This window comes from Hirundo rustica, chromosome 34 (genome assembly GCF_015227805.2).
Source record: "Hirundo rustica isolate bHirRus1 chromosome 34, bHirRus1.pri.v3, whole genome shotgun sequence".
NCBI lineage: Eukaryota > Metazoa > Chordata > Aves > Passeriformes > Hirundinidae > Hirundo > Hirundo rustica.
The window spans coordinates 240273-267863 of record NC_053483.1 but is presented as its reverse complement, the minus strand read 5'-3'; the positions used below and the strand labels follow the sequence as shown (position 1 = coordinate 267863).

At 47.8% G+C, this 27591-nt stretch overlaps 2 protein-coding genes across 4 annotated transcripts in view; one reads left to right on the top strand and one right to left on the bottom strand.

Moving 5' to 3' along the window:
* Positions 1–27591, top strand: part of LOC120764669 (zinc finger protein 239-like) — a 96130-nt gene that overhangs the window by 5776 nt on the left and 62763 nt on the right. The gene's annotated exons all lie outside the window — the stretch shown is intronic.
* Positions 2650–25646, bottom strand: LOC120764670 (C-type lectin domain family 2 member D-like). Of its 3 annotated transcripts, XM_040088666.2 has the most exons (8): positions 25547–25623; positions 23992–24053; positions 22643–22821; positions 22190–22246; positions 21727–21825; positions 21460–21635; positions 21235–21338; positions 20525–20859 (listed from the first exon to the last, which is right to left on the bottom strand). In XM_040088666.2, the coding sequence occupies exons 3-8, from the start codon at positions 22665–22667 to the stop codon at positions 20706–20708; spliced, it is 615 nt and encodes a 204-aa protein (XP_039944600.1). In that variant the 5' UTR covers positions 22668–22821; positions 23992–24053; positions 25547–25623; the 3' UTR covers positions 20525–20705. The 3 variants fall into 3 exon arrangements, with proteins under 3 accessions (XP_058279839.1, XP_039944600.1, XP_039944601.1); XM_058423856.1 differs by lacking the exons at positions 20525–20859; positions 21235–21338 and adding an exon at positions 2650–4310; XM_040088667.2 differs by lacking the exon at positions 22643–22821 and having other exon boundaries at positions 25547–25646.

Here is a 27591-nt window from a genome sequence, read left to right as displayed (position 1 = left end):
AGGGTCCCTGTCCCACCCCCCCACTGCCCCATCCCCCTGTCCCTGTGTGAGGCTGTGCGGTCAATCTCATTGAACATCCTCTGGGGGAGGCAATGACCCCAGGGGTGGGGGGACCTGGGGGGCAGGAGACCCCACTGTGCACAATGAGTGCTGGACTTCTTGGGGGAGAACTGTGAGGAGGGGGCAGGGGGCGAGTGACCCCCCCAGTGACCTCACACAGCCCCTGTGATGTCACACCACCCCTGTGATGTCACACAGTCACCCTGTGATGTCACACAGCCCTTCTGATGTCACACAGCTCTCTCTGTGGTGTCATAGTGCCACCCTGTATTGTCACAGCACACGGACCTCACAGGCCTCCTTCTGACATCTTACAGCTGTGCTATGATGTCACAGCCAGCTCTGTGGTGTCATAGTCTTCACTGTGATGTCACACAGCTTTCTCTGAGACATCACAGAGCTGCTGTCTGATGTAACAGAGCCTGCGTCTATGATGGCAGTGCCTGCACTGTGACCTCACAGTGCACTTTATGATGTCACAGCCTTCTCTGTGATGTTACAACAACCACCCTCCGGTCACAACTCACTCTGTGATATTATGCAGCACACACTGTCATGTCACAGCCTGCTCTGTTCCCTGTCACCTATCACCTCACAGCCCACCCTATGATGTCATACAGCCACACTGTGATGTCACGGCCCACTCTGTTCCCATTATGTCACAACAGTCTCCAGTGCTCTAGGAGGCTGCAATGTGAAACAGTGGACATTGGTTTCCATGATATTCCACAGTGTTCCATAGTGTCCTGGATTCCATGAGGGCCCTCTTTTGCAACAATTCAGACTTGGGTCCATGAGAATCTATTACCCCACAATGCTCTCCTGGATGCCATGAGACTTTTCTTTGTCACAGTGGAATCTTGCTTGCATGAGCCTTGGCAATGTCCCAGTGGCAAATGGGTTCCCTGAGGCCCTGCTGTGTCATGGTGGACGCTTGCTTCCATCAGATTCCATTGTTTCACAGTGCTCTCCTAGGTCCCATGAGGCCTTGCTGTGCAATAATGGAGCCTTGCTTCTACTAGGCCTGGCATTATTTCTGTGGCCCTTGTGCTCCATGTGGCCCCTCTCTATCAAAATTGACCCTTGGTTGTATTGCATCACGATGGTCCCCATGTTTGTGTGTCTCAATGGACACTGGATTCCATAAGAGCTGGCAATATCCCAATGGCACCTTGTCTCCTATTTGGCCCCACTTTGTCAAAATAAAGCCTTGGTTCCATGAGATTACACTGTGTCACAATGTTCTCCTTAGTTTCCTGATAACCTGATGCGTTGACAATTAACCACGGGTTCCTTTAGATTCAATTGCATCACAGTGGTGAACCTGGTTTCATAAAGCTCAGGTTTGTCACAATGAAGCCTTGGTTTCAGGGTATTCCATTGCAACACAATTGTCCCCACCACTTTCTAAGGCTGCACTGTGAACCAGTGGACTTGGTTTCATGAGATTCCATTGCACGTTCTCCTGTGTTCCATTAGGCTCTCTTCTTTCACAATGGACACTTGCGTGAGCCTTGGCAATGTCACATTGGCACCTGGGTTCCATCAGGCCCTGCTGTCTTGAAAATTTACCTGTTGTTCCAGGACATTCCATTGCCTCACAATGGTCTCCTTGGTCCAACGAGGCTCCTCTGTGTCACAATGGAGCCTTGGTTTCCTGAGATTCCATTGAATCACAATAGTCTCCTGTGTTTAGTTAAGCCCAGTTGTGTCACAATGGACACTTGGTTCCATGACCAGTGGCAATGTCCCAGTGGCACCTGTGTTCCATGACGCCCAGGTGTGTTATAACTGACAATTTGTTCCATGAGATTCTATGGAGTCACAATGGTCACTTGGGTTCCATGAGGCCCTGTTGTTTTGACAATTGACACTTGGTTCCATCAGATTCCATTTCCCCACAGTCTTTTCCTGGGTTCCAAGAGGCCCCACTGTGTCACATTTGCCCCTTGATTCCACAAACCATGGCACAGTCCCACTTGCACCTGGGTTCCATGAGGCCATGGTGTGTTCACAATTGACACTTGCTTCCATGAGATTCCCTATGTTTCCATGAGGCTGTGCTGTGTCACAATGGACACTGGATTCCACAAGCGCTGACAATGTTGCAGTGGCACCTGTGTTCTAGGAGGCACCTAGAAGGCACTTTGTCAAAATAGAGCCTAGGATCTATGAGATTCCATGCTGTCACAATGGTCTGCTGAGTTCCATGTGGCTGTACTGTGTTACAATGGACAGTGAGTTCCACGTGCCTGGCAATATCCAAGTAGCACCTGGCTTCCATGAGGCCTCACTGTGTTTGCAGCTGACACTTGGTTCCCTGAGACTGCCTTGCATCACAGTGGTGTTCCTGGGTTCCACAACACCCTGCTGTGTCACAGTGGACACTTGCTTCCATCAGATTCCATTGTGACACAATGGCCTCCCAGGGCCCATAAGGCCTTGCTGTGCAATAATGGATCCTTGTTTCTACTAGGCCTGGCAATGTCCCAGTGACTCGTGTGTCCCATGAGGCCCCACTTGGTCAAAATAGAGCCTTGGGTTGATGTGAGTGAGGATCTGTAGTGACGCAGAGTCCCCAGGCAGGCACACAGGAGAGCTGCTTTATTGCAATAACCAGGCCTTCTTAAGCAGTCAGCCCATTATCAGTTACATAGTTTTAAAGCATAACATAGTTCACCAAACCACCATACACCAAAATGCGAACACACAATTGTTATATAGCTTGTTTTTCTACCTCTAATTCAGCTGAGTCTCTTTCCCACTATCCTTTTCCACTTAGACGAAGTAACATGCCTGAGCAATGCTTTTACAAGGCCTTCTTTTCGTAAAGTTTTACTTATCGGTAATATTTCCCCCTTCTTTGTTTATGTGTTCCGCAGCTAAAACTGTTTGTGCCAGTGTCCTGGAGTGACTGTATATCCCCAATTGTCTGTTGGGTGCAGGGGGGGAGGGCAAGCGCGGCTTGTTTTTCCCCAGGAAAACTCTGCTCATCGGAGTGACCTTGAAGCGGGGGAGTTGGAACACGGCAAGATGAAAGAAGCTCTGTTGTTTTTTCCCCGGCAGTTAGTTAGTTTAGTGCTAGCATAGTTAGACGCTGTAGAATAGCTGACGCTTTTTGCCTTTTTTTTTTCCTCTTTCTTTTTTTGTCCTTTTTTTTTTTTTTCCTTCCTTTTTTCTTTTTTGCCCTCTCCTCAGAACTGTTCCAACCTCTCTGGACAAAGGACCTGGGGAAGCACCGGGGGGCCTCCACAGGGGACCCACCCCACCAAGACCAGCCCTGCACATCTCCTTTTCTCCCAGCGTCAGCGGAGACGGAGCGGTGGAGCACAGTGACGATCTTCAAGAGGAGACTTTCTTTAAGTTTGTTATCCCTCCGTAAGCGGCACGAAGCTCTTGTCATCGGGTATTGTGCTAAGAGTGCTTTGCCTGTTTAATAAACAGGTTTTTTCCACTTCTCTCTGAGGAAGTCTTTTCCCGAACCGGTTGGGGGAGGGGAGGGGGGCCCCTTAGGAGGATTTCTCCCAAAATCTGCCTAAAACCACCATAAACTTATTGGCATCCAACGTGGGGCACGAGAGAGTGGAAAAACCCTGTACTGATTAGTATTTAACAGTCAGTAACTATGCTGCTTAAACTCATGTCTCTTAGGATGGGGGCCTTGATGTGTTTTGGATTCTTAGGCTTCTTTAAGGTCTTAATACCTTTGTAGTCCTTAAGTTTATTTGCATATCCAGAGATAGCCCCAATATTGTCATTAATACGCAGATTTTACAGTAGAAGGACACAGATTAGAGTAACTATTAGCCTTAGTATTAATGATAATAATTTATAGGAAGTTTATAAAGGTGCTAAGATCTTTTCCTAGTATGTATGGGTCATGGTTATGGTTATTCACCCTGTTTGTGGGAGGAGGAGCAGAGGATGAAGCTTTGCAGTCTTTCGTTTCCTTCTTCTCCTCTAAATCAGTTAAATCATTGCTGGAGAATGTTGAGTTTCCCCTGAGTGTTAAAGAGACCATCTTTCTAGTATGTCATCTAGTAAGCTTTCTCTATACAGTCTGCAGCTTCTCTAGAATATGGGCTGAGATTTCTAGAAGAGCTGATGAAACTCCTGACCCAGGCAGAGGAAATCCTGAGTGGTGTGGAGAATGGGAGGATATGGGCCAACTCCTCAAAGAATTCTCTGACCCTGTAGTCTGAGATTTTCCACGGGAACAAATTCAGAATCCAGTAGAGCTGGGAAAATACCTGAAAGAGAGGTACCATGATAGTCTAAAGGGGAAAAGATGGCTGCAGTAAGCTGAGCCCTAGCATATGCTTATCGCACATTGCTAGATACTGTAGGGCAGCTGACAGAGGCAGGGGGGAAGGGATACAAATCAACAGCTACCCCAGTCACTCAGGCTACAGCCAACACCCCAGTTATGAAGCCATCAGCTAAACTAGAACCTGAGCCTGAGTTGGCAGCTAAAGCAGACAGTAAGCCTAAGCCCCTGGCAGTTGCTCCGGCAAAAAAGCACACACTCAAAACCGATCCACCAGTGCATGATGATGACCCAAGAGAAGGACCTTCACCAAAATCAGAAGCCAAAGCTTCTAGCACAGGATCAGAAGCCAATATTGATTCCTTTTCCCTAAAGGACCTTCAGGGCCTAAGAAAGAATTACCAGCGACAACCCGATAAATCTATAATTAGTTATTAGTCCGTCTTTAGAATGCTGCAGGCGAGGCTACAATTCTAGATAGCACTGAAGTGAGGCATCTAAGATCCCTGTCATATAATCCAGTCATCGACCAGGAGATGATGAGAGAAGCTAGTCCTTGCAGTCTCTGGATACAAGTCCTAAGAAGTGTGGCAGAAAGATACTTGTGTGCAGATGATCTCTATATGCAGCAAACCCTATAGAAGACCATAGAACAAGGGATTCAACGCTTAAGAGAAATAGCAGTGGCAGAGATGGTCTTCTCAGATGACATAAACACTAAGAACCCAGACTTGGTATCATGTACATCTGTGATATGGCGAAAACTTATACGACTCGGGCCATTAGAATACGCTTCTGCTTTAGCAGTAATGAAGCGGGAGGACATGGAGGAGACGGTGCTTGATATGGCGAAGAAGCTCCGAGCATATGCAGATGCTGTGCATGGCCCAACACACGCCAGAATTGCAGCTGTAGAAACACGTCTACAGAAACTAGAGGATAAGATAGATGAGAATCATAAGAGACTCAGGGAGGAGATTAGAGAGGACCTTCTCCAAATCTCAGCAGTACAGATCAGAGGTTCTAGTACCCAACGTAGATGCTCCTCGGCTAGGGAGAGAAGATACACTCCCCGCGCTGAGCTGTGGTTCTTCCTGCGGGATTGCGGAGAAAATATGAACAGATGGCATGGAAAATCTATGGCTGCCCTGGCACAACGGGTGTGTGAATTGATGGAAGTCAAGACTCAAAGAGGGAGTTCCACCAAAAGGGAAGCGGCTCCAGTTGCCCGTAGCCGAACTGCCAGGTATGACGATGATGACATGTCCGACCCCCTTGAAGGAACCTCTAAGACATATGCTCAAGGAAAGAAGGATAACCAGGCTTAGAGGGGCCCTGCCTCTAGCCAGGTAGAGGCTAGGGAAAACTGTGTATTTTGGACTGTGTGGATTCATTAGCCTGGCACATCAGAACCACAAAAATATGAGGCCTTGGTTGATACTGGTGCGCAGTGCACATTAATGCCATCAAGACATGTAGGGGCAGAATCTGTCTCTATCGCTGGCGTGACAGGGGGATCACAAGATTTTACTTTGGTGGAAGCAGATGTGAGCCTAACTGGAAAGGAGTGGAAGAAACACCCTATTGTGACTGGCCCAGAGGCCCCATGCATTTTAGGCATAGATTACCTCTGAAGTGAGTATTTCAAAGACCCAAAAGAACTCAGGTGGGCATTCGAGATAGCAGCTGTAGTGACAGAGGGCATTCACAATTAAACACCTTGCCTGTTTCTGTCCCATCCGGGTCGCCAGTTGTTTCTGCCCACTCAGGGATGGCAGTTGCCTCTGCCCATCCCAGGGACGCCAGTTGTCGGGGGTTCCTTTTCCCTGGAGTTTAACTTCTCTGGCATTCAGGTGGTTTTAGAGTTCTGGCCCTCTGCAAAGCTCTGTGCCAAACGCAGGAAAAGACAGAATCTTCAAGGTTACATGCTTCGTTTATTAGTTCTTATCTTACAATTTTCTCAGTGTCCAAAAGATGTTTGCTGCGGCTCGGACATCTGGTGACTCCCCCTGTCTCTGGGCTGTCCTTATCTTTTACACTAATTGCTACGTATTCTTTATTTACTATTTATTACCAATGTCTATCACTATTACTAAAAAGGTCATCTTTACTCTGACCCAATCCTCACTAACTACTTTGTGCCAACGTCACTGCAGAAATAGAGTGAGGGAACAAGAAGGAAGAAGAAAGGGACAACGCCCTAAATTCTCCATCTTGCCCCATTCACTTCAATGCCAAGAATCCCAAACCCACTGTTTTTTCACCCTGTGATATACTAAACTACTATTTTTACACTCTTGTGGCCTGCAATGCTTCCTGCAGTGCAAGAAGCCTCTCCCATGGACTGAAATCAAATCCAGTGTCTCTCTGAGCCCTGGGCTCTGGGCTGGGGTCCCAGACCCCCCTGCCCAGGTCCCTGACCCTCCAGGGCAACCAAAGGAATGCCCTGGACTCCAACACTTGCCTAGACTGTCTGAGAATCCATCTGCAGTAGGACTCCTAAAAGTACAAGAGCAACGAGTACCAATTGCCACTTCTATAGTGCACCACCGACAGTACAGAACAACTCAAGATGCTGTGATTCCAATCCATAAGATAATTCAAGAGCTGAAGAGCCAAAGAGTAGTTTGTAAAACCCACTCACCCTTCAACAGCCCCATCTGGCCTGTGCATAAATCTGAAAGAGAATGGAAATTGACTGTAGACTACCGTGCATTGAATGAGGTGACACCACCACTGAGTGCTGCCGTGCCAGACATGTTGGAGCTCCAGTACAAGCTGGAGTCCAAGGCAGCAAAATGGTATGCCACAATTGACATTGCCAATGCATTTTTCTCCATTCCTTTAGCAGCAGAATGCAGGCCTCAGTTTACCTTCACATGGAGGGGAGTGCAGTACACCTGGAACCGACTGCCCCAGGGGTGGAAGCACAGCCTCACCATCTGCCATGGACTGATCCAGACTGCGCTAGAAAAAAGTGATGCTCTAGAACATCTACAGTATATTGATGACATCATTGTGTAGGGGAACACAGCAGCAGAAGTGTTTGAGAAGGGAAAGGAAATCATCCAGATTCTCCTGGAAGCCGGTTTCGCTATCAAGAAGAGTAAAGTTAAGGGACCAGCTCCTGAGATCCAGTTCCTGGGAGTAAAGTGGCAAGATGGACAGCGGCAGATTCCCACTGAGGTCATCAACAAGATTACAGCAATGTCTCCACCAACCAATAAGAAGGAGACACAAGCTTTCCTAAGTGCTATAAGTTTCTAGAAGATGCATATTCCCGAGTATAGTCAGATTGTGAGCCCTCTTTACCTAGTCACCCGCAAAAAGAACAATTTCCACTAAGGCCCTGAGCAGCAACAAGCTTTTGCCCAGATCAAGCAGGAGATCGCTCATGCAGTGGCCCTTGGCCCAGTGAGGACGGGACCAGATGTGAAGAACGTGCTCTACTCAGCAGCCGGGAACAATGGCCTGTCCTGGAGCCTTTGGCAGAAGGTGCCTGGTGAGACTCAAAGCTGGCCACTAAGATTTTGGAGTCGAAGTTACAGAAGGTCTGAAGCCAATTACACCCCAACTGAAAAAAAAAATCTTAGCAGCCTATGAAGGAGTTCAAGCCGCCTCAGAAGTGATTAGTACAGAAGCACAACTCCTCCTGGCACCCCGACTGCCTGTGCTAAGGTAGATGTTCTAAGGGGAGGTTCCCTCCACCCATCATGCCACTGATGCCACATAGAGCAAGTGGATTGCTGTTATTATGCAGTGCGCCCGTATGGGTAAACTGAATCGCCCTGAGATTTTGGAAATAATTACCAATTAGCCTGAGGGTGAAAATTTTAGCCTCACAGATGAAAAACAAGAGCAAGTGACACAGGCTAAAGAGGCTCCACCATACAACCAATTGCCAGCAGAGGAGACGCATTATGCCCTTTTCACTGACAGTTCCTGTCGTATTGTAGGGATGAGCTGGAAGTGGAAAGCAGCTGTGTGGAACCCCACACGACAGGTTGCTGAGGCCACTGAAAGAGAGGGTGGATCAAGTCAACTTGCAGAACTCAAGGTTCAATTGGCCTTGGATATTGCTGAAAGAGAGGGGTGGCCGAGGCTCTGCCTCTATACCGATTCATGGATGGTAGCCAATGCTCTGTAGGGATGGCTGAAGAGGTAGAAAGAGGCTAATTGGCAGCGTAGAGGGAAACCAATTTAGGCTGCTAAGGAGTAGAAAGACATTGCTACCAGAGTAAGGAGACTACCTGTGAAAGTCCACCACATAGATGCCCACATCCCCAAGAGTAAAGCTAATAAGGAGCATTGAAACAACAAGCAGGTAGATCGGGCAGCAAAAATAGAAGTGTCAAAGATTGATTTAGATTAGGAACACAAGGGAGAGTTGTTTTTAGCTCAATGGGCCCATGATGCCTCAGGCCATCAGGGTAGAGATGCCACCTATAAGTAGGCCTGAGACCGAGAGGTAGATCTAACCTTAGACAGTATTTCTCAGGTTATCCATGACTGTGAGACGTGTGCTGCCATCAAGCAGGCCAAGCGGGTGAAGCCCCTATGGTATGGTGGGCAATAGTCCATGTATAAGTATAGAGAAGCCTGGCAAATTGACTACATCACCCTTCCCCAAACCCACCAAGGCAAGCGCTACATGCTCACAATAGTAGAAGCCACCACGAGGTAGCTAGAGACCTACCCTGTACCCCATGCTACTGCCTGGAATACCATCCTGAGCCTTAAAAATCAAGTCTTGTGGAGGCATAGTACCCCCAAGAGAATTAAATCAGACAACGGTACTCATTTCAAAAACAGCCTTATTAACACCTGAGCTAGGGAACATGGCATTGAGTGGGTGTACCATATTCCCTACCATGCACCTACTGCAGGCAAAGTAAAGAAGCACAATGCATTATTAAAAACCCAGTTAAAAGCATTAAGGGGGGGATCTTTCAAGAATTAGGAGCAGCATTTAGCAAAGGCCACCTAGTTAGTCAACACCCGAGGCTCCACCAACCGAGCACGCCCTGCCGAGGCTGAGCCTCTGCATACAATAGAAGAAGATAAAGTCCCAGTAGTGCATGCCAGAAGTCTGTTAGGGAAGACAGTGTAGATCAAGTCTGCCTCAAGTACAGACAAACCCATTCGTGGAGTTGTCTTTGCTCAAAGACCAAGTTGCACATAGTGGATAATGCAGAAAGATGGAACAACACGATGTGTACCTCAGGGAGATCTGATTGTTGGGTGAGAATCATTTACAAACATCACTGTCTGCTGAATGCTATTGCCATTGTCTGTACATTAAACCACGCAGAATGAAATAGAAAGAAATGTGTAAGTGAGAGGGTATGTGTTAAGTGTTGAAAGTGTGAGCAAGTATTGAAAGTATGAGTAAGTGAGAGAAGAATCCTTCTGCCCTGCAGCCTGGAGCCTAGATTCAGTGGCTCAGTGTGGAACTTGACAGAAGCATGATGGGTATTGCTTGTATTCTTTTTTTTTTGTGGGGAGAATAGATAGAAGTTTTATGTAGAATATACATTAGTTCTGTCTGTAAGTCGACAATATGGAGGTAAGGGGTGGAAGATGTCCTCAAGTGACTGTGTATCCCCAATCGTCTATTGGGTGCAGGGGGGAGGGCAAGCGCGGTTTGTTTTTCCCCAGGAAAACTCTGCTCATCGGAGTGACCTTGAAGCGGGGGAGTTGGAACACGGCAAGACGAAAGAAGCTCTGTTGTTTTTTCCCCGGCAGTTAGTTAGTTTAGTGCTAGCGTAGTTAGACGCTGTAGGATAGCTGACGCTTTTTGCCTTTTTTTTTTCTTTTTTTTCCCTTTTTTTTTTTTTTTCCCTTCCTTTTTGCTTTTTTGCCCTCTCCTCGGAACTGTTCCAACCTCTCTGGACTAAGGACCTGGGGAAGCACCGGGGGGCCTCCACAGGGGACCCACCCCACCAAGACCAGCCCTGAACATCTCCTTTTCTCCCAACGTCAGCAGAGACAGAGCGGTGGAGCACAGTGACTATCTTCAAGAAGAGACTTTCTTTAAGTTTGTTATACCTCCATAAGCGGCACGAAGCTCTTGTCATCGGGTATTGTGCTGGGAGTGCTTTGCCTGTTTAATAAACAGGTTTTTTCCACTTGTCTCTAAAGAAGTCTTTTCCCGAACCGGTTAGGAGAGGGGAGGGGGGCCCCTTAGGAAAATTTCTCCCAAAATCTGCCTAAAACACCACAGCCAGTAAAGCCATTATCCTATTAAGGCTACTATTGATCATTTGTTACACGCAGGATAAAATACATGGGATACATATCACAATCATTAAGAACACACAAAGGATAACTATGCCAAGGTTGTCGAGCCATGAAGACACCCCTCACCAATCACCCTCATTATGTTGCTGTAGCTGTTTAGTGAGCTGCTCAAGATTACTAATATTCTCGTGAATGGACTCTGATCACTTAAGTTCATGCAGCATATGTCAAAATCTTCACACCCGTGGCCTTGAGCCAACAGCAAGAAGTCAATGGCTGCCCTGTTTTGCAGTGTTGCATGTTGCACCAACTTACGTCAATTAGCGTTGCTGAAAGAGCAGCACTAGTGGCATTAGCTTCCTTTGCAAGCCAGCAGCCAAGCTTGTTTAAAGAAGCCAAAGGGTGAGCAGTACCAATTGCTGGTATTAAGCTGGCAGAAATGTGCTCTGCAGTGTTCCAGAAGGTTACTGTTGGATCACACTTCTCACTGAGTACCTGTGTGCTGCACCTAACCCAATGCTGTGCAGCAATTAGAGCAGTCCAATTTGGGTGAAACAAGGTTACTTGTCCAATGGTTCAAGGTCCACCAACAGCTTTGCGTGGTATACATTTCTAGACATGCTCTCTGCATATTAAAAATAAGTCTGAGGGGAGAGCAATAGCGCTTATTCCAGGTGTCAGCTGACGTTCCAAGGTCTGATTACACCACAAGAAAGCATTGCTGAAAATACCTTTAGGAGAGACATCAAAGTTAACACTGTTCATATAAATGTCAAATGTATCATCAATGTAAAAGCATATCAAAGCGCATAAAGTCCCTAGTGTATCTATTTCCTGTGGCTGCAAGTGCAAATCTGGAAAGACATGCATCATTCTCAGATCCTTGTACCATGTCTCATCCCATCCTGAGGCCTTTTGCCAGGTGTCCTGGCACCACCACCTGGGCTGCAATATACCTGGGGCCATGCAGTTTTGCTGCACACTCCCATCATACAGCTTACCAAAATGCTTCTTGCTAGTGGGGACCTCTACCAAGCATCACTAGGGGTTGTCATAGAGATCCACATAGTATCAGTGTGTGTAACATTTGCAAGGGTGATCCATATGTTTGCGCCATCCAGTGTAGGGGGTAAGACACTCGCAGTGCCTTCGCCAATCAGGATGGTGCAATGAATGGTAGCCCACACCGCAAAGGAACCCATTTCATATATTGACCTGTGGAGACACAAGCATAACCCCTGCACCACATTAACAAGTCTATAGATCCTGCCCACTGCCCTGTTACTGGGTCCTTTACTATTACTGGAGGCCTGGGACAAGCCTTTGTATCAAAAGAATATTGCTTTTCATATGCTGTTTGGCCAGCTTCAACTCAATTCAGAAAACTAAGATCATACAGGGCTTTTGCTAACCTGTCATGTGGGCACTCCAACTCTCCCTTCTTTTGTTTTTCAAGCACAGTTTTTAATGTTCTATGGGCACGTTCAATGATAACCTGACCAGTGGGAGAGTGAGGGATACCTGTCCTGTGGGAGACACCCCATTGTTGTAAGATGGGAGAGTGTTCAGAAGCATAAGCAGGGCCATTGTTGGGGAGGATGAAGCCAGAAAGCCCTATAAATATGATTGCTTAGATTCTGAGAATGTGAAACCTGTAAGTGAGATAGAATTGAAAGTAAGTCTTGATGTTTGAGATGTATTAGCTACTGGATGTCTGGGAAAACAGTTATGTGACCAGCTGAAGGTCACCTGCAGCTAGACCCAGAGGTCAAATGGAATGTTCTGTCTTACCCCCAATGTATGGTTCATCCCACACCTGTACCCCTCCCCTGAACTATCAGGTATCTGTAACCCCATTGGCCCAAGGCTTGTTCCAGCCCACCTTGAAGAGCCCTCATAAGGGGTCCCAAGGGGGCTGACACCTTTCCCCGAGGACTTTACTCTCTTGGAATTTCCTCTCCCTACCTCTCCCTTCCCCCACCTCCCTAGGCCTTGCCACAAGCTGCGCCTGGCAGCTCAGAGCAAGGCCTCATATCCTTTACAATAAACCTCATCTTCTAAAACCCAACTTCAGAGATCTCTTGTCTACATTCATCCACACCGTCCTGGAGTCTACAGCAGAGAAGTAATTTCTACGAGCACCTGACCACAGTGTTCAAGGGCCTGTTAAGCCTCCAGAGTTAGCTGTCATGAAGAGTTGAGATCAGGGTTAACTTTGCATAAATTAAACAGGGGGTGAAAAAGCTCTGTGTATAAACCTAGAATGAGATGTAACCAGTTCAAGGAACCTAATAATTTCTGCAAATCATTTAAGGTCAAGTTATCTTTAACACAAAGCTTTACAGGCTGAGGCCAGATAGTCTGCTGAGTAATTTTCCACTCGAGGTAATGCCACAGAGCCTGCTGCTGCACTTTCTTGGGTGCAGTGATTAATCCAGCTGCTTTAACTGCCTGAATGACAGCCACCTATATGGAACACAAAACAGAATGATCTTTAACTGCAAGTAAAATATCATCCATGTAGTAGTATATGGTCGCCTCAGGAAATTGGAGGCACAGAGGTTGCAGAGTAAGGTCTACCACCCTCTAGCATATAGTCAAGCTGTTGCACATGCCTTGTGGCAAAACTGTCCAATGATAACTTTTTGTTGGCTCTACACGGTTTAGGGTGGGTACTGAAAAGGCAAAGTGCATCGTCAGAGTGCAAGGGACTGGTAAAACAAAAGGCTTTTAAATGTATGACTATGAGGAGCGAATCAAGAGGAATCATTGCTGGAGAGGGAAGTCCAGGCTGTAAAACATACATTGGTTCAATGACCTCGTTTACCACCCTCAAGTAATGTGAAAGTCTCCATTTACCACTTTTCTCGGATATGTAGAATACAGGAGTGTCCCAAGGGCTAGAGGATGGCTGTATGTGCCCGAGATAGCTGTTCATCTATGAGCTGCTGTAGGTTTTGAAGCTGTTCCTGACATAGGGGCTATTGAGAGACTCAGACAGGGTCATCTGAGGTCATCAGGGTCATCTCCATGTGAGCTTACATATGTTCAGTATATGTGTTCGGAATGGCTATTCAATGGCCCCTGTGAAAAAGAGTGTGACATGAGTCAGGGTCTATGCTCACAGTGGCATGAATATTGCTCCATGTAGCAATATACAGCTGGTTTGCAACTGGATATAATGAGTCTGATCATAACAGACCCAGTTTGGCCAACCTGGCTTTGTTCTAGATGTCCCTAGGGGAACAAAGACCTCAGGTTCTCCACCTAAGCCCTGGATGCAGACACACCACTAGCCAGAGACCTGGACAGTGCAGAGATTTGCAACCAATAGGCTTCCCAAGCCTGGGAAAATCAAACTGGCTACAAAACGAAGGTTGGAATAATAAAGTGAGTTACTGGCTGTTGCCCAGGACTCAGAAGAGGTCTGTGTTGTATATCTGTCTCCAACCCGCCAGACCTTGTGTTACACGTGGTGCCCTGTGTGAGGTCAACAGCCATCTCTGTGTACTAGCAGAGGAGACACAAAAGCAGTGTGGGAGCTGGAGAAAGCAAAAGCTACAAAAAAACTGCAGCAGAGCTGTTTTGTGGTGGAAAACTGATCAAACTCAGACTTCTTCTGCACCTACCCCTGAACACAGAAAGCAATTGTTGGAGCCAAGGGCGGATGGATCTCTGTACAGGGATGTCAAACCCTCAAGGTATGGTCCACTCTTTAAGAAGAATGGGAAATCGATTACAATCCAGAGGCATTGGAAAATTTACTAATCTGGGCTAAGGACAATGGACTTAATACAACTAAAGAGGCTGCCCTTGATTTGAATACTTGGGTGCGAACTGGACAATTTATAATTAAATCCACCTCTAGGGGTGATCAAAATAGAATTAAAATTATCAAGCCCTGGAAACTTATTTTAGACTTGATGAGACTGTTAAATACTGATGAAAATGCAGAGAAATGGATACCTGAAGAGATAGCAGGGGGGTTGGGAACCCTTCCGACCTCATGGATGGGGTGGCTGGAGGAAATCACATCTCCCCAGGGCCATACCACCCTGAATGCACCCTCCCCATGGAATGCTTTCCCTTGAGACCCGTTTCCCACCCCCCGCAATATGGCGGGGCCCCAGCGGGTGGTCAAACCGTGGCGGAACACAATGACCCAGATTACACAATCCCACCATGTGGCTGGGCTAGTGCAGGCACAGAAACTGCAGCAGGAGACAGAGACCCAGCTTATGCAATCCACCCATGTGGCAGGGCTCCAGGGCGGGGTGGGGCAGGGGGAGGCAGAGGAATCCCAGAACCGACTGGTGTCACAGCAAGAGGCAAACTTACGCCTGTGCCTATATGCTGGGCAGAGCCGGAATACCCCATGCCTGCCCTGCGGGAGTATTGTGTTTTACCCTCAAGAAGCCCGTCCCAGTGCCTCAGTCCTGCTCCTACCATAGCATCATCACATCTGCAGCCACAAGACACCCACAGAGGGAACCTAATCTCCACCCTGCCACGAGCTTTGGAAAACAAGCCCCTCCAACCCTGCCTGCACCATCTCCAGCCCCATCAATGTTTCAGCTGGAAGCCATCCTGACATGTGACCCAGTTGTCTTCTGCATGGAGGTAAAGCAGGAAGTGATACAAACAGTTATATAGAGGGGGCTGAACTAATTTCTGTACCCAGGTGTCTACCATCATCAGAAAGCTGGAAGAAGTGGAAGGGAGAGATTAGAGGATACCCAGTCATACGAGGTAATGGTAATACACCTGACAAGTGTGTTCCCTTTAATTGGCAAACCCTTTCAGAGCTACTCCAACTGGCTGCTAAACATGGACTGGGGTCACCTGCTGTTGCAAATATGCTTCAGTTTATAACTGCTACTGAACTGACTCCATATGACATGAAGCAATTAGTGACATTACCATGCACTACAGTGCAAGATATGATGTTTCAATTGATGTGGAAATCCTATGCAGAGTGCCAGGGACTGGAAAATTCAAGGGCCCCAAAACAAGATCCATATTTTGGGGTAGGGATTTCCCAAGTTATAGTACTATCCCCTATAGAAGACCCAGTAACTCAAGCATGCCTGACTTCCCCAATTCTAGCCCAAGCAAAAGACTTAGCAATGTGAGTTCTAACAAAAGTTACAAATAAGTCTATGCCTACTGAAAATTATTCAAGTATAAAACAAAAACCCAACAAATTATATATGCAATTTGTAGAACGTTTGCGAGATGCTATGGAAAAACAGATAGCAAACAGTGAAGCAAGGAGCCAGTTAATCCTACAGCTAGCATGAAATAATGTAAATGAGGACTGTAGAAAAATTATAGATGCATTACCTAAAGAGAACCCATCCCTAGAGGATATGATAAATGCATGTGCTGAGGTTGGGACTGGATCTCACAACATGGCTATTTTAGCTAATACTATTACAGCTGATGTTAAACAAACACCCCATTGCTTCAAATGTGGACAACAAGACCACATAAAGACAAACTGTCCACACCAGCCTATACCACAGGGGACACTTCAAGAACAGAGGGGTATGAATACAAACTGCAACTGATGTGGGAGATTCGGACATGTGATCAAGGTACGCAGGTCTAAATTTCATGTTAATGGACAATTTCTCCAAAACCAGGGAAATGGGAAACCCAATGCAAGAGGAAAATGCATAATGACACAAATATTTTCCCACCCTCTGGTACAAGCCTGTGTGACCAACTCACAGCCAGAAGAAGTGGATCAGCTGGCATAGATTTAACCACCTCAATCCCAATAACCATGAACTCATTACAGATTCCAGGCAAGGAGGAGACCAAGGCTTTGAATCGACAGGACAGTCCCAGGTGTGTTGGACTCAAGTCATAGGCAAGCAAACACCTAAATATGGTTTGTACTATTACAGTGTCTCAAACTAAGCCTTCACAGATAAGTGTCAATGGCTTAATTGACACAGGAGCAAATGTTATAATCATCTCTGCCCACACTTGTCCTCCATTGTGGCCCACCAAGCCTGCTGAATCTACTGTTGCTGGCATTGAATGAACCACACAAAGCAGTTTGAGCAGCAAGCCTGTTTTGGTAAAAAATCCTGAAGGACAAACAGCTACAATTCGATCGCACATCACTGCTGCACCTCTTAACCTGTGGGGGAGGGATGTTCTATCTGCATGGGGAGTTCGATGGGAACAGATTTTTGACAGGGGCCACTATATTAGAGGGTGTAAAATATCCCACATTAGCCTTAAAATGGCTCACCACTCAGCTCTTCAACAGACTTTGTGGAACTGTGTGTGGAACAGTGATAGAAACAGCTCATTTACCTACCTCATGGAGATCTGGGACTCTCAAAGTGACAGTTCATTTAAGGATTCTATCTGTCTACAAACTGTTTTTCTGTTTACAAAGTGGTTTTTTTCTGTTTACATTTTTTTTTCTGCTAATTTTTTTTTCTCACTGTTCTAAAAGTTGAATTTTTGTTTTAGTGTTAAGCTGTAATTAGTAACCATAAGCAGTTAACTGGTAACATGCTAGCCTAGAAGACTGTGATCTCGCCTGACAGCTCCTGGAAGTGAGTCCTGCGACTCCAGTGGTACGTAAGACACATTGCTGGCTGAGGTCAATTAAGCTTGTCAAAACCTCATTCAAATTAAACCCATACAGTCTTATTATCCTACTTGCAAAAAGCGCCCTTGCAAATGGGATAATAGAAAACAATTTGCACATTTAATAAAACCAAAGGGAGGAGATGTAGCGAGGTACAGCTGGTTTACAGCTGGACATAATGAGTCTGATTATAACAGACACAATTCGGCCAACCTGGCTTTGTTCTAGATGTCCCTAGGGGAACAAAGACCTCAGGTTCCCCACCTAAGCCCTGGGTGCAGACACAGCACTGGCCAGAGATCTGGGCGGTGCAGAGATTTGCAACCAATAGGCTTCCCAAGCCTGGGAAATTCAAACTAGCTACAAAACGAAGCTTGGAACAATAAAGTGGGTTACTGGCTGTTGCCCAGGTCTCAGAAGAGGTCTGTGTCACCAGCACTTGCTGGATGGAGGGGCAGACAGCCGAACCAAAACAAAACCCCACAGGGAGAGCAGAGGTGGGACTCCAAAAGCCATGCACCTGCTCATTTGGTTTGCAGACAAGGAAGGGCTTGGGCTACTCCGCTCTGCTTGTCCCTGGCTGCACAACAGCAAGGTCTCGGGGGTGCTGTGGGAAGTTACAACATCATTCAAAGCTGCTCTGCAGCCCTCAGTTGCTCTCACTGCTGTGTCCCCACTCTTCTTCCTTTGTCCCTCCAGCAGGATGAGCTTTGTTGAAATATACTCCCTCTAGCCACCCCCCGGGCTATAGCTAGCTCAGTTGTTCAGGGGTTTTAGGGAAATATATTTCATAGAGACAGAATAAAGATTTCAAAAGAGTGGCTCTCACCCCCAGCTTCCATCCAAGCTTTATTCTCGATGTGATGTTCCAGGAGAGCCAGGAGAGAAAGCGAACAGGAAGAGACGGGTGTTTATCTAGTTTTTGGGCCAAGGAAAGATATTGGCCCTGAGCCAATAGGGTCAGGAGTAGGTAAGATAGGGAGGAAGGGTTAAACTACATAGCACAGGCTTCAGGGGGACTCTGAGGGGAAAAAACATTCCTCAGAGGAACACAACACTTTGTGACTGCTCTTTCTCGTCCACACTCTTCCCAGCGCACCCCCCCTACCTGAGTGAGATTCAGGCTGAAGCTGATTTGTCTCCTGTGGCTCAGCAGTGCCATCGCCTTTGTGGGGAGCCCCAGCTCCACAGCCCAGCACATAGCAGTGCCGGCCAGGCTGGAGCAGCTGCCCTGCACCCCTGGCTTGGCTGTTTGTAGGAACTAAATCCTGCCTGTGCACAGCTCTCCCTGCAGGATGGCCCCAGGGCAGAGCCCAGGTGGACTCCCACCGCATCCCCTGCAGCCTGGGGCAGAGGATGGTTCCCAGAGCAGCTGCCAGAGCTGAGGTTCCTGGGGAGCACCCAAAGCTGTGGCTCTAGGCAGTGTTTGGAAGAGTTGTGTTCTCATCTCCTGCACCTTGTGGGGAGAACAACTTGTGTTGCCAGGCCAGAACTGCCCCTCTGGGCAGGGACAAGGCTGAAGGGCTTTCCCATTCCACAGGAGCTGGCATTGAGCCTTGTCAGGGCCTGGCAGGGCTGGAGCTGGGTCTTGCCTGCTGTCCAGGACTCACTGCCCACCCACTCCCATTGCACTCCCTTACCCAGGGACAGAAGGGTCTGTCTGTGCCAGGGGCTCTTGGATGTCTCTGTATCCATGGGTAAGGAACAAACACAGAGAGGGGAAGTGTCACACAAAGTGTTTGCACTCTCCATCCTTTCTATAAAAAAACCTTATCTGCACACCCCATGTAGAGATGTATGAAAAATCTATGGACGGTCAGAGATTGCCCACACACCTCTAACTACGGCAGCACTTCCCTGATGAGAGGTGACCAGTGGATTTTTTTCCCAGCTCTGTGTGCAGGGTAGCTGTCCAGGAGCTGAACGGAGCAGCACTTAGAAACAGTTTCAAGATTTTTAAGCAAGAAGGGGAGCTGGTGACCATTGCTGGAACTCAGGGTGCTCATCAGGAGGGAGTACTGGTTCTTTAGGAATAAGAAACAATGGAGAGAGAAGAGTCTGGAAAAATCCCAGCTCTCTGGATTTGTGCAAAGAGGGGAGCAGCAGAAACACTTTGTGTTTTGCTCTTGTGGAAACAAGGTCCAAGGAGCTGTAGTGGCAAAGGGTGACAGGGCTGGTGGCAGGTGAAGTCCTGCCATCCCAGAGTCCATAACATCCCAGAGTGGCTCTGGACAAAACTCCAAGCACCCACAGTTACACTGACGAAGTCTTTGTGATGCTGCACATCCTCTAGGAAAAGTTGCTGTCCCACAGTCTACTGGGATTTATAACTTCTGTTGGAAATACTTCAGGTCTAAGTTTCAAACTGCAATATTTTTACACTCAAGACACAATCATGCTGGAGGTGACTGGGAGTGGCTAAGAGCAACTGGAATCATGCTGCAATTTGCTGAAAGCAACTGGGAGTGGAAACACACTGGGGGTAACTGGGATATACTGGGAGAGACTGAGAGTGACTGAGATCATAGAGCAACCATAAAAGGAGTTACTGGAATAATACTGGGAATATAGCAACTGGGAGTATGCTGGGAACAAATGTCATCATACTGAATGTGACTGGGTTCATACCAGAATCATACTGGGAAGGACTGGAGCCATAATGGGAATAATCATGCAGGAGGTGACTGGAACCATGTTAGGGGTGAATGAGAACCCTTGGGAGTATGCTGGGTTCACTAGGAGTGACTGGAACCATACTGGGGGGTGACTTGGAACCATAGGGCCCATTCTGGGAGGGACCTTGGGCCTTCTCTGGGTGGAACTGGGCAAATTAGCTCAGCTGGGACTCAGGGTTGTTCTCCCCCAGGGCCACCCTGGGTCTTGCTGCTGGCCCCAGCCTCACAGAGCTGAGGGACACAGGAGAAACAGGAAACATGAAACAGACAGGGAACATGGCCTGGCCAAGGGCCGCTGTTCTCCAGCAGTTTGGGCTGTTGTGCATGGGCTGTTGCCTTTGGTGTACCAAAAAAGGTAAAATGACAAGCAAAAATAATCCTAATTAAACTCCTTTCCTCCACCCCTCCCTCCTTTGCAGGCTTCACTTTATCCCCAACTCCCTCCCCCCTCCCCACCACTGGTGCAGGGAGAATGGGAGGGGGGTTATGCTGCTTCCCCAACAGGCAGAGGAGTTCTTGCCCTGCTCCAGGGTGGGGTCCCTTCCATGGGGTCAGTCCTCCATAGATTTCTCACATGCAACTCCTACTCAGTTTGCCTCTTTATCACCTGCTCCAGACTGAAAGTTTTGATTGATTTTTTTTTTTTTTTTTTTTTTTTTTTTTGCACAATCATTGGTTTTCACTTTAGCAAATGGACTTATCTCAACTGACAGAGTTTCAGCAAACAGACTCTTCCCAACCTCAAAGCTGTTTTCCAGCTAAAATTTAAACAAATACAAACGATAGAGACTCTACCACATTGTGTGGGGCTAACAGCAGCTGGTGGTGGATGTCTGCTAAGAGGAAGGTTTCAGGTGGAATTCAGGATTTCTGGATCCTTCTGAACTTCACTGGGGTATCTCTGCAGGTGGCTGCAGATGGAGAATTTCATCTCAGAGCACCTGTCACTGCTGATCCTGTGGGAGTTCGTGTAGGCACAGTGGCCATTGCCCTGGATGTCAAACCTGGATTAACAGCAAAGTTAGAGCTCATGGGACACAGCTGGGACAGGAGGGATTCCCATTTCCAGAGAGATTAACAGTGCTGCAGGAACAAGGACCAACCTCCCAAGCAAGATTCCCATGCAGAACCCAAACCTTGCACTCCTCAATTTTCATGTTCTGGGTCCCAGGGAATTCATCCAGGGATGCTCCCAGGCCCCCATCAGCATCCGCATCCCACAAATCCATGGGTTGTGTCTGAATGCTTTAGCATTCAGGGAAAGTAGTGCTTGATTGCTCCCACCTCATCAGATCTATATCTACTTGTGCCTCCAGCATCCAGTCCCCATCCCAGCTCAGCCCAGGCCATAGTTTTGTTCTCCAGAAGATGGGACGTACAGGGCATTGAAGAGGGAACCATTGAGCCATTTCCAAGGTCCAGAACCTTCCCTCCAGAGACCAACCCAGTACTCCATGAAGTTCCCATAGCGCAGGAGGAAATGCTGGTGGGGAAAGCAAGGTTCATAGGTACCTCCATGCCGCTCTCTTCAGGCAGTTTCCTGCAATTTCCAAATCTGCTCCCCAAAGGCTGTTCCACACCCTCTCCTCAGGGGTTTCTCTTACCAGTTCTTCCTTAGAGTCGATGGTGGCCAGGTGGGCTTGGCGGGAGAGGCAGGAATGTTGACTCCCTTCCCAGTCCACTTCCTCCTCCAGGAAGTAAAAACACTTGTTTCCAAAGCCGATCCCACTCTCCAGGCAGTTGGGCAGGGTGGGAGAAGTGCAGGGCGGGTGTTTCTTAGCTGAAAACAAGCACAATATGCCCAAGTGACTCATGCTGGGGGGTTTCTCCAGGGAGACTTTTGGGTGGTTCCTGCACCCCCAGCCACTCACCTGCCAGCACGATGATGGTGACTGTGAGAAGCAGCATCACAGCAAGCATGGTGACTGCAATGGTCACCTTTCTGTCTTTGGTGCACCTGAAGCTGAAATCTTGGGACAAACCACATGGGAAAGGTGTGAAGAGCACCCCACGTTCTCCCAGCTCTCACATCACCCTTATGGGTGCCTTCAACAACTTCTAGCACAGCCCCAAAACACACTGGAGGCTCCCAGTGGTACACAAGATCCATCCAGGGGGCATCCCAGTGCTGTTATTGACTTCCGAGGATTTTTGAGGCTGCCCAACCTCCTTGCATCACTTCTGTCCCGCCATCCACTGTGGAATGGGCACCATCCCCCAGACCCTCAGCTTGCACTTTGACATTTCTTACTCCCTCTCCTCCAGCTCCTTTGACCATTTTAGTTTCCCTCAACACATTGAGCCATATCCTGAAACAACCAAACTGGGGCTTACTGGTCCTTCCCTCTGCTCTCTGCTGCAGCAGCTCCATCACAGCAGCTGAGTCTCCACCTGTGCAAACAAAGCGAATTCTGACTCACATGTGGAAGTGGGGAGCGGGAAACCCCTGATTTGGGATATTTTCCTCCTAGGACAGTCAAGCATCAGTTCCTTTACCAGGTTTACATTTGCGGCAGGAAGGAAAACACAATTTCAGCTTTCAAAAAACCAGGACTTGCTTGGTTTTTTCAACTCTGCTTCAACCTCAGCCAACTCCTGCTGGCTGTGGGTGCCCTGGAAAGGTGCTGTCTCAAGGGCTTGCACAAGCCCAGAAGGGTTTTCAGCCCCAGCCCCCATTCCAGGCCACCCCAGAAGGTGCTGGATGGCCTCACTTGAGCCAACCCTGACTCCCCACCCTGCACAGGACAGCTCGTGAAGCTCCTGGGGCAGGGGATGATGCCTCTATACCTTCTTCATGAGGGGCTTCTGCCATCCCCGGGGCCACAGAGGTGACAGGGCACCCTTCAGGGACAAGAGTGTCCCTCAGATCCTCCTGCCACGAGGTGATCTTGGACAACACCCCAAACTCAGAGGGCCCAACCAGATCCTGATTCCTCCTGGGGCTTTACCAGGATGCTCCTGTGGTCCTAAAATAAAAACAGAAAAAGCTGATAATACTCCCAGCCTCCTGGGTAGGCACAGCTCTCCTGACTAAAGCAAAGCTGGTCCCACAGAAACAATTTGCTAAATATTTATAAGGAAAAAAAGTCAGAGAAACAGAACAAGGGTTGCCTGACACAGACTGGAAATACCTGTGGATGCTGCTGTCAAGTCACTGGCAACTGCAAAGTGTTTCTATATTCATTACAACTACATAAGTCCCTCATATAAATGTCCAGCAGATGTTTTTGTAATCACTGTAAATAAAATTACCAGCCTCTGCACCAGGTACCTCCCCCAGGTAAATATTTTCCATATGAGAACCACCTACCTGTGTCTACAAAGGTAAGAACCAAAAGGATGGTTAGTGCCCTTCCAAATGCTTGAACTTTGGTTTAATTGATGTGGTGTTTTGTTACTGACCTCAACCCCCCAACTCCTCCTGCTTCAGGCTGCAGCTTGGGGCATTTTGGGGTGAAAAACTGGTGGGGGAGGAAGACGTTGGAAAAGGGGATGGAGACACAGAAATTTCTCTCCCTCCAACCTTTTCCTCTCATTTCCTCTCTCCCAGATCTCTTGACTCCCATCCACTCAGACACCTGCTTTGGATCAAAGCAGCTGCTTCAGGAAATTCTGCAGAGCAGGGAGGTACCAGCTCACAAACTTTCTCCCAGGTGCTCCTCTGGCCCCTTCACCCATAGGCCACAAGTGCCATGGATGACTTAGGGCTGGTGGAACCTACCAACTTTCCCCATACAGAGACATTTCCCACTCCTGGGCACAGCCTCTGCTCCAGGGAAAGGCTCCAACTCCCTTCCAGAAGAGTTTAAATAAACTGTCTCTATACTTGGAAGCAGAAGAATGATGCAGGTTTTTCCTCTTAACCCTCATACCTGCAAAGGGGCAAGAGGGAGCAGAGCTGGGGAGGGCAGAAGTGTGTTTGGGCCAGGGGGTCTCTCCCCTCCCTGCAGCAGTGCAGGGACACACCTGTGTCTGCTCAGGGTGGCTTTGCTCACCTGAGGTTACATTAAGGGGTCTAAGGGCCCCCAAATACTAACCCACCACAAAGACACTCCTGCAGGAGCTAGAGGGGGCTGAAAAAAAACCCAGTCAAATCACTGAATAGCACTTACAAGGCAGCAAAAACTAGAACTCACCTAAAAAACACATCCAGACACTCAAAACAACCCCATGGTGGCAAAAGCTTCAATAAAACCAGCTGAAAAGTAAAGAGTTTGGGGTTTTATTTTCCACTCTCTAATTTGCTACATTTATTTAATCAGTTGATTATTTCAATCCCCCCCAGTGTTGAGGCCATGATCTGGGTGTTCAGTTCCATCCTATCCCTGGCATCTTTGTAGCCAGTGCCAACTCAGTCAGCCCCAGGTTTTACAGAAGGAAGCTGTTTTTCCAGAATTCACCCTCACAGCCAATCTCATGGAGATTGAACCAAATCCCTGGGCCTGTGTAAATATGAGCTCATGGAGAATGGACACAGATTCCTGGGGCTGCTTAAGTATCATCACAGACTGGGAATGAGGGCAACGAGTTCACAGACACAGTCTAAGCACTTGGCTGTGCTCCAGAAGTCTGGGCTGTTGTGCCCAGCGTGTTGCCCTACAGCTTCCAGGAAAGGCAAAGGGGTGGAGAATACCCTCCAGAACCTCTTGTTTGCTTTAAGCTTTGTGTTTAACATTCGCAGGCTACATGTGCCACATAAAATGGTTTGAGCCTGGCCGGGTGCCTGGTTCCACCAAGGCTGCTCCAGCAGTACCTTCCTGTCCCAGACAGGGCAGAGAACACCCAAGGAAAGATTCGCGCTTGGATCAGGGCAGGGAAGAGGGCACTCCCCTGGTGCTGCCATGGACATGACAGACCCATTTTGGGAAAATTATGTGAATTTATGTCCAGTCAAATCATAACAAGAGAATGAGAAAACAAATCCTAGTTAAACTCACATCCCCCACCCCTCTCTCCTTCCCAGGCTTCGTTTTATCCCCAATTCCCTCCCAGTGGCACAAGGGAACCAGATGTGGATAATGGTCACTTCACGCTGCTCCACATCCTTCTGGATCAATCCAAAAAAATCCTTCCCATGAGTTCCCCCTAGCTGGTCTCCCTCCTTTGGATTTCTGTGGTCCCCGTGGATCCTGGTGATCTCCCCACTTTGGAGTCCTGCTTAGGGATGCTAGGGCACCCAGGGCTTCCTTTTTCCTTGATTCTGCTTTAGCTCTCAGGTCATCCCAGGGTCGCCCTCTTCCGGCTCCCCTCACTCCAGGCACTTGGGGCTCCTCTCTCTCCCTGCTACTCTGAACGCCCCCTTCATCTCTGTGTTCCCTCAACCCTCAACGCTGCTGGGGGTCCTCCAACTCTGGTATCACCTCTCTCCACTTTCCCCATTCCGGGGCCCCCCTGTTACACTCCCCTGCCTCTCCCGGGGATTCCCAGAACTGATGTCCTGTCCCGCCAGTACCGGGCGATCGCTACATGGATGCCTCCCGCAATGTCCGCACAAGGGACATCTCTGGAGGCTCATCTCTGGAGTTCTGCAAGTTCCAAACACACCCCCCTCCCCCCAAGGAAACCTCTCAGGGAAATGCAAAGATATTTGGGGCTAGATTCCAGAATCTGCAAGCTCCAAACACCCCTCCAAAAACATCCCTGCCAGAGACCCCCAAATATATTTGGGGCAAACTCCCCCTCCCTAGTCACCTGAGGGGTGTTGGGGGTGCGATGCTCTTAGGGCCGTGGGGGCTTCGGACACAGCGAGTACTATCCCGCCCGCTTCCTCTTCTCCTGTTCATGCTCCTCCTCTTCCTGCTCCTCCTCTCTCCTCTTCTTCCCGGTTCTTTCCCATCCCCTCTGCCCCACAGCGCTGCAGCACTGGCTCATGGGTGGGGGGAACCCCATTGGTAATAGACATAGGGGGGAATCCCCTCAGTGTGGATCTGCCCCCTCACCCCCCACCCTGAGCCCCAGAGAATCACTCCAGGGCTTAAGTGCTGGGTGATAGGGGTGGACACCATGGAACTGCCCTTCTTCCATTCCAGCTTCACCTTTTCCCTCCCTCTTCACCTCCTTTTCCATTGATCCCCCTCAATCCACAGACCCCTCCCAACTAAATTTGTGTGTCCCATTTCCCTCCCACTGTTTGGGGATCCTAGCCCCCTCTTTTCCTCCCTTTCCCATCTTCCCCTCAGTTCTCAACCCACATTCCCTGTGCTTGGTTTTGGGAGTCCCAGCCACTTCCTATTCTTTTGGGCAGCCAACCTCCCCTTTCGCTCAGCTGGGAGCCCCAAGCTCTCCTCCCCCTCCCTCCCTCGCCCATGCCCCTGCTCACCCCATGGATGGGCAGGCTCACAGAACCACTAGTACCACCAGTACAGCACTCAGCTCCCCCCCATCCCAGCGCCAGGCAAATGCTGACACCCCAAAGCAGCTGGGCTGTGCTGTGGGGTGGTCATGATAAATAACAGAGAATAGAAATTCTCAGTTCCTCTAAAGTTGTGGAATAGAGCTTAAAGAATAACTAGCATACAAGATAAAAGAACGCTAAAGTATTTACACAGGATGATAAACATAAGTGGAACCAATGGAGAAACAGATAGAAAGGTTTACAGTGGTGTGGTTTTGGGGTTTTTTTGCAAGTCATGTAACAAAGAATCAACAGCTCACAGAAAATCAATGCTCACAGGAAAAAGTTCAAGGCAAGGTCACCTTTTATACTGAAGCATTCAATGCATTCAGTGAATATTCAGTGAACCACCAGAGGCCCCTTTAGCTGACCCTCCGGGACCATACAAGGCCTTCTAGGAGGAGGATGTGACTTGTTAAAGAAATATGAGTATTGATCTAGTGTCGATACCCAACTGTGATGGACAAAAACTCTCTAACAGTTTAAAGTTAGAAAGTGTATGTTTATTAGAGCCGGGCAGCACGCGGGATAGCTTCCTAATACGCACTGCGAAATTCACAGGTAATTACAAAGCCTTTATTTACAAAAGTGTTGAATACTCAAAATACAAATACATATTCATACTTCTGTCACCTCCCTTTCCTTGTTTCATACGCTAATTGGCAAAAAGGCTATTAAGCATGTGTAGTTTGTTTCTTAAAAAGAGTCAGGGGTCTATTCTGGGGAGGGTTCACCAAAAATGAGGAAGGAAAATGAGTTTTCCTCATCCTGACCTTTCTATTTTTTCAAAGCATTTGTGACAAATGAATCCTTGGTAGAACTTATCGTTTCCTGTGTTCAATGGGTTCTTTAAGCAGGAAATCTGCAGCTACCTTATGTCCTATTTATCACATTTTGTTTTTCATTACAAGCACAGTTACACAAACATAAAGCTGACAAGCAATGAGTTACTAAATCCAGGATAGCTTATCTAAGATCCAGCTTCTGTTAACTGCAAACAAAGCTTACCTATCTACTTCAGCTAATTCAGCAACTTCTTATCTTAACTTTCCTAAAAATCCTTAATTCTTCAAAATTAATGTCTCAGATGCAAGCAAAATAGTTCTAGGAAAGTGATGTTTATGTATTAGATAAGAAACATATTTTAATGAATATGTATTATCATGATGGAATGAATGCCTTGTTTAAAAGTCTTACAACACACAGTGAATAAGGAAATATCCTCATCTGTGCCTTGCACAGATAAATACTGCCTGCTTTCTGATGCTTCAAATTGTGTTAGAAAATTTATTCTCTATAGCTTCAGTATCATGGTATCCCAGTCTTTTGCCACCTCTTCTCC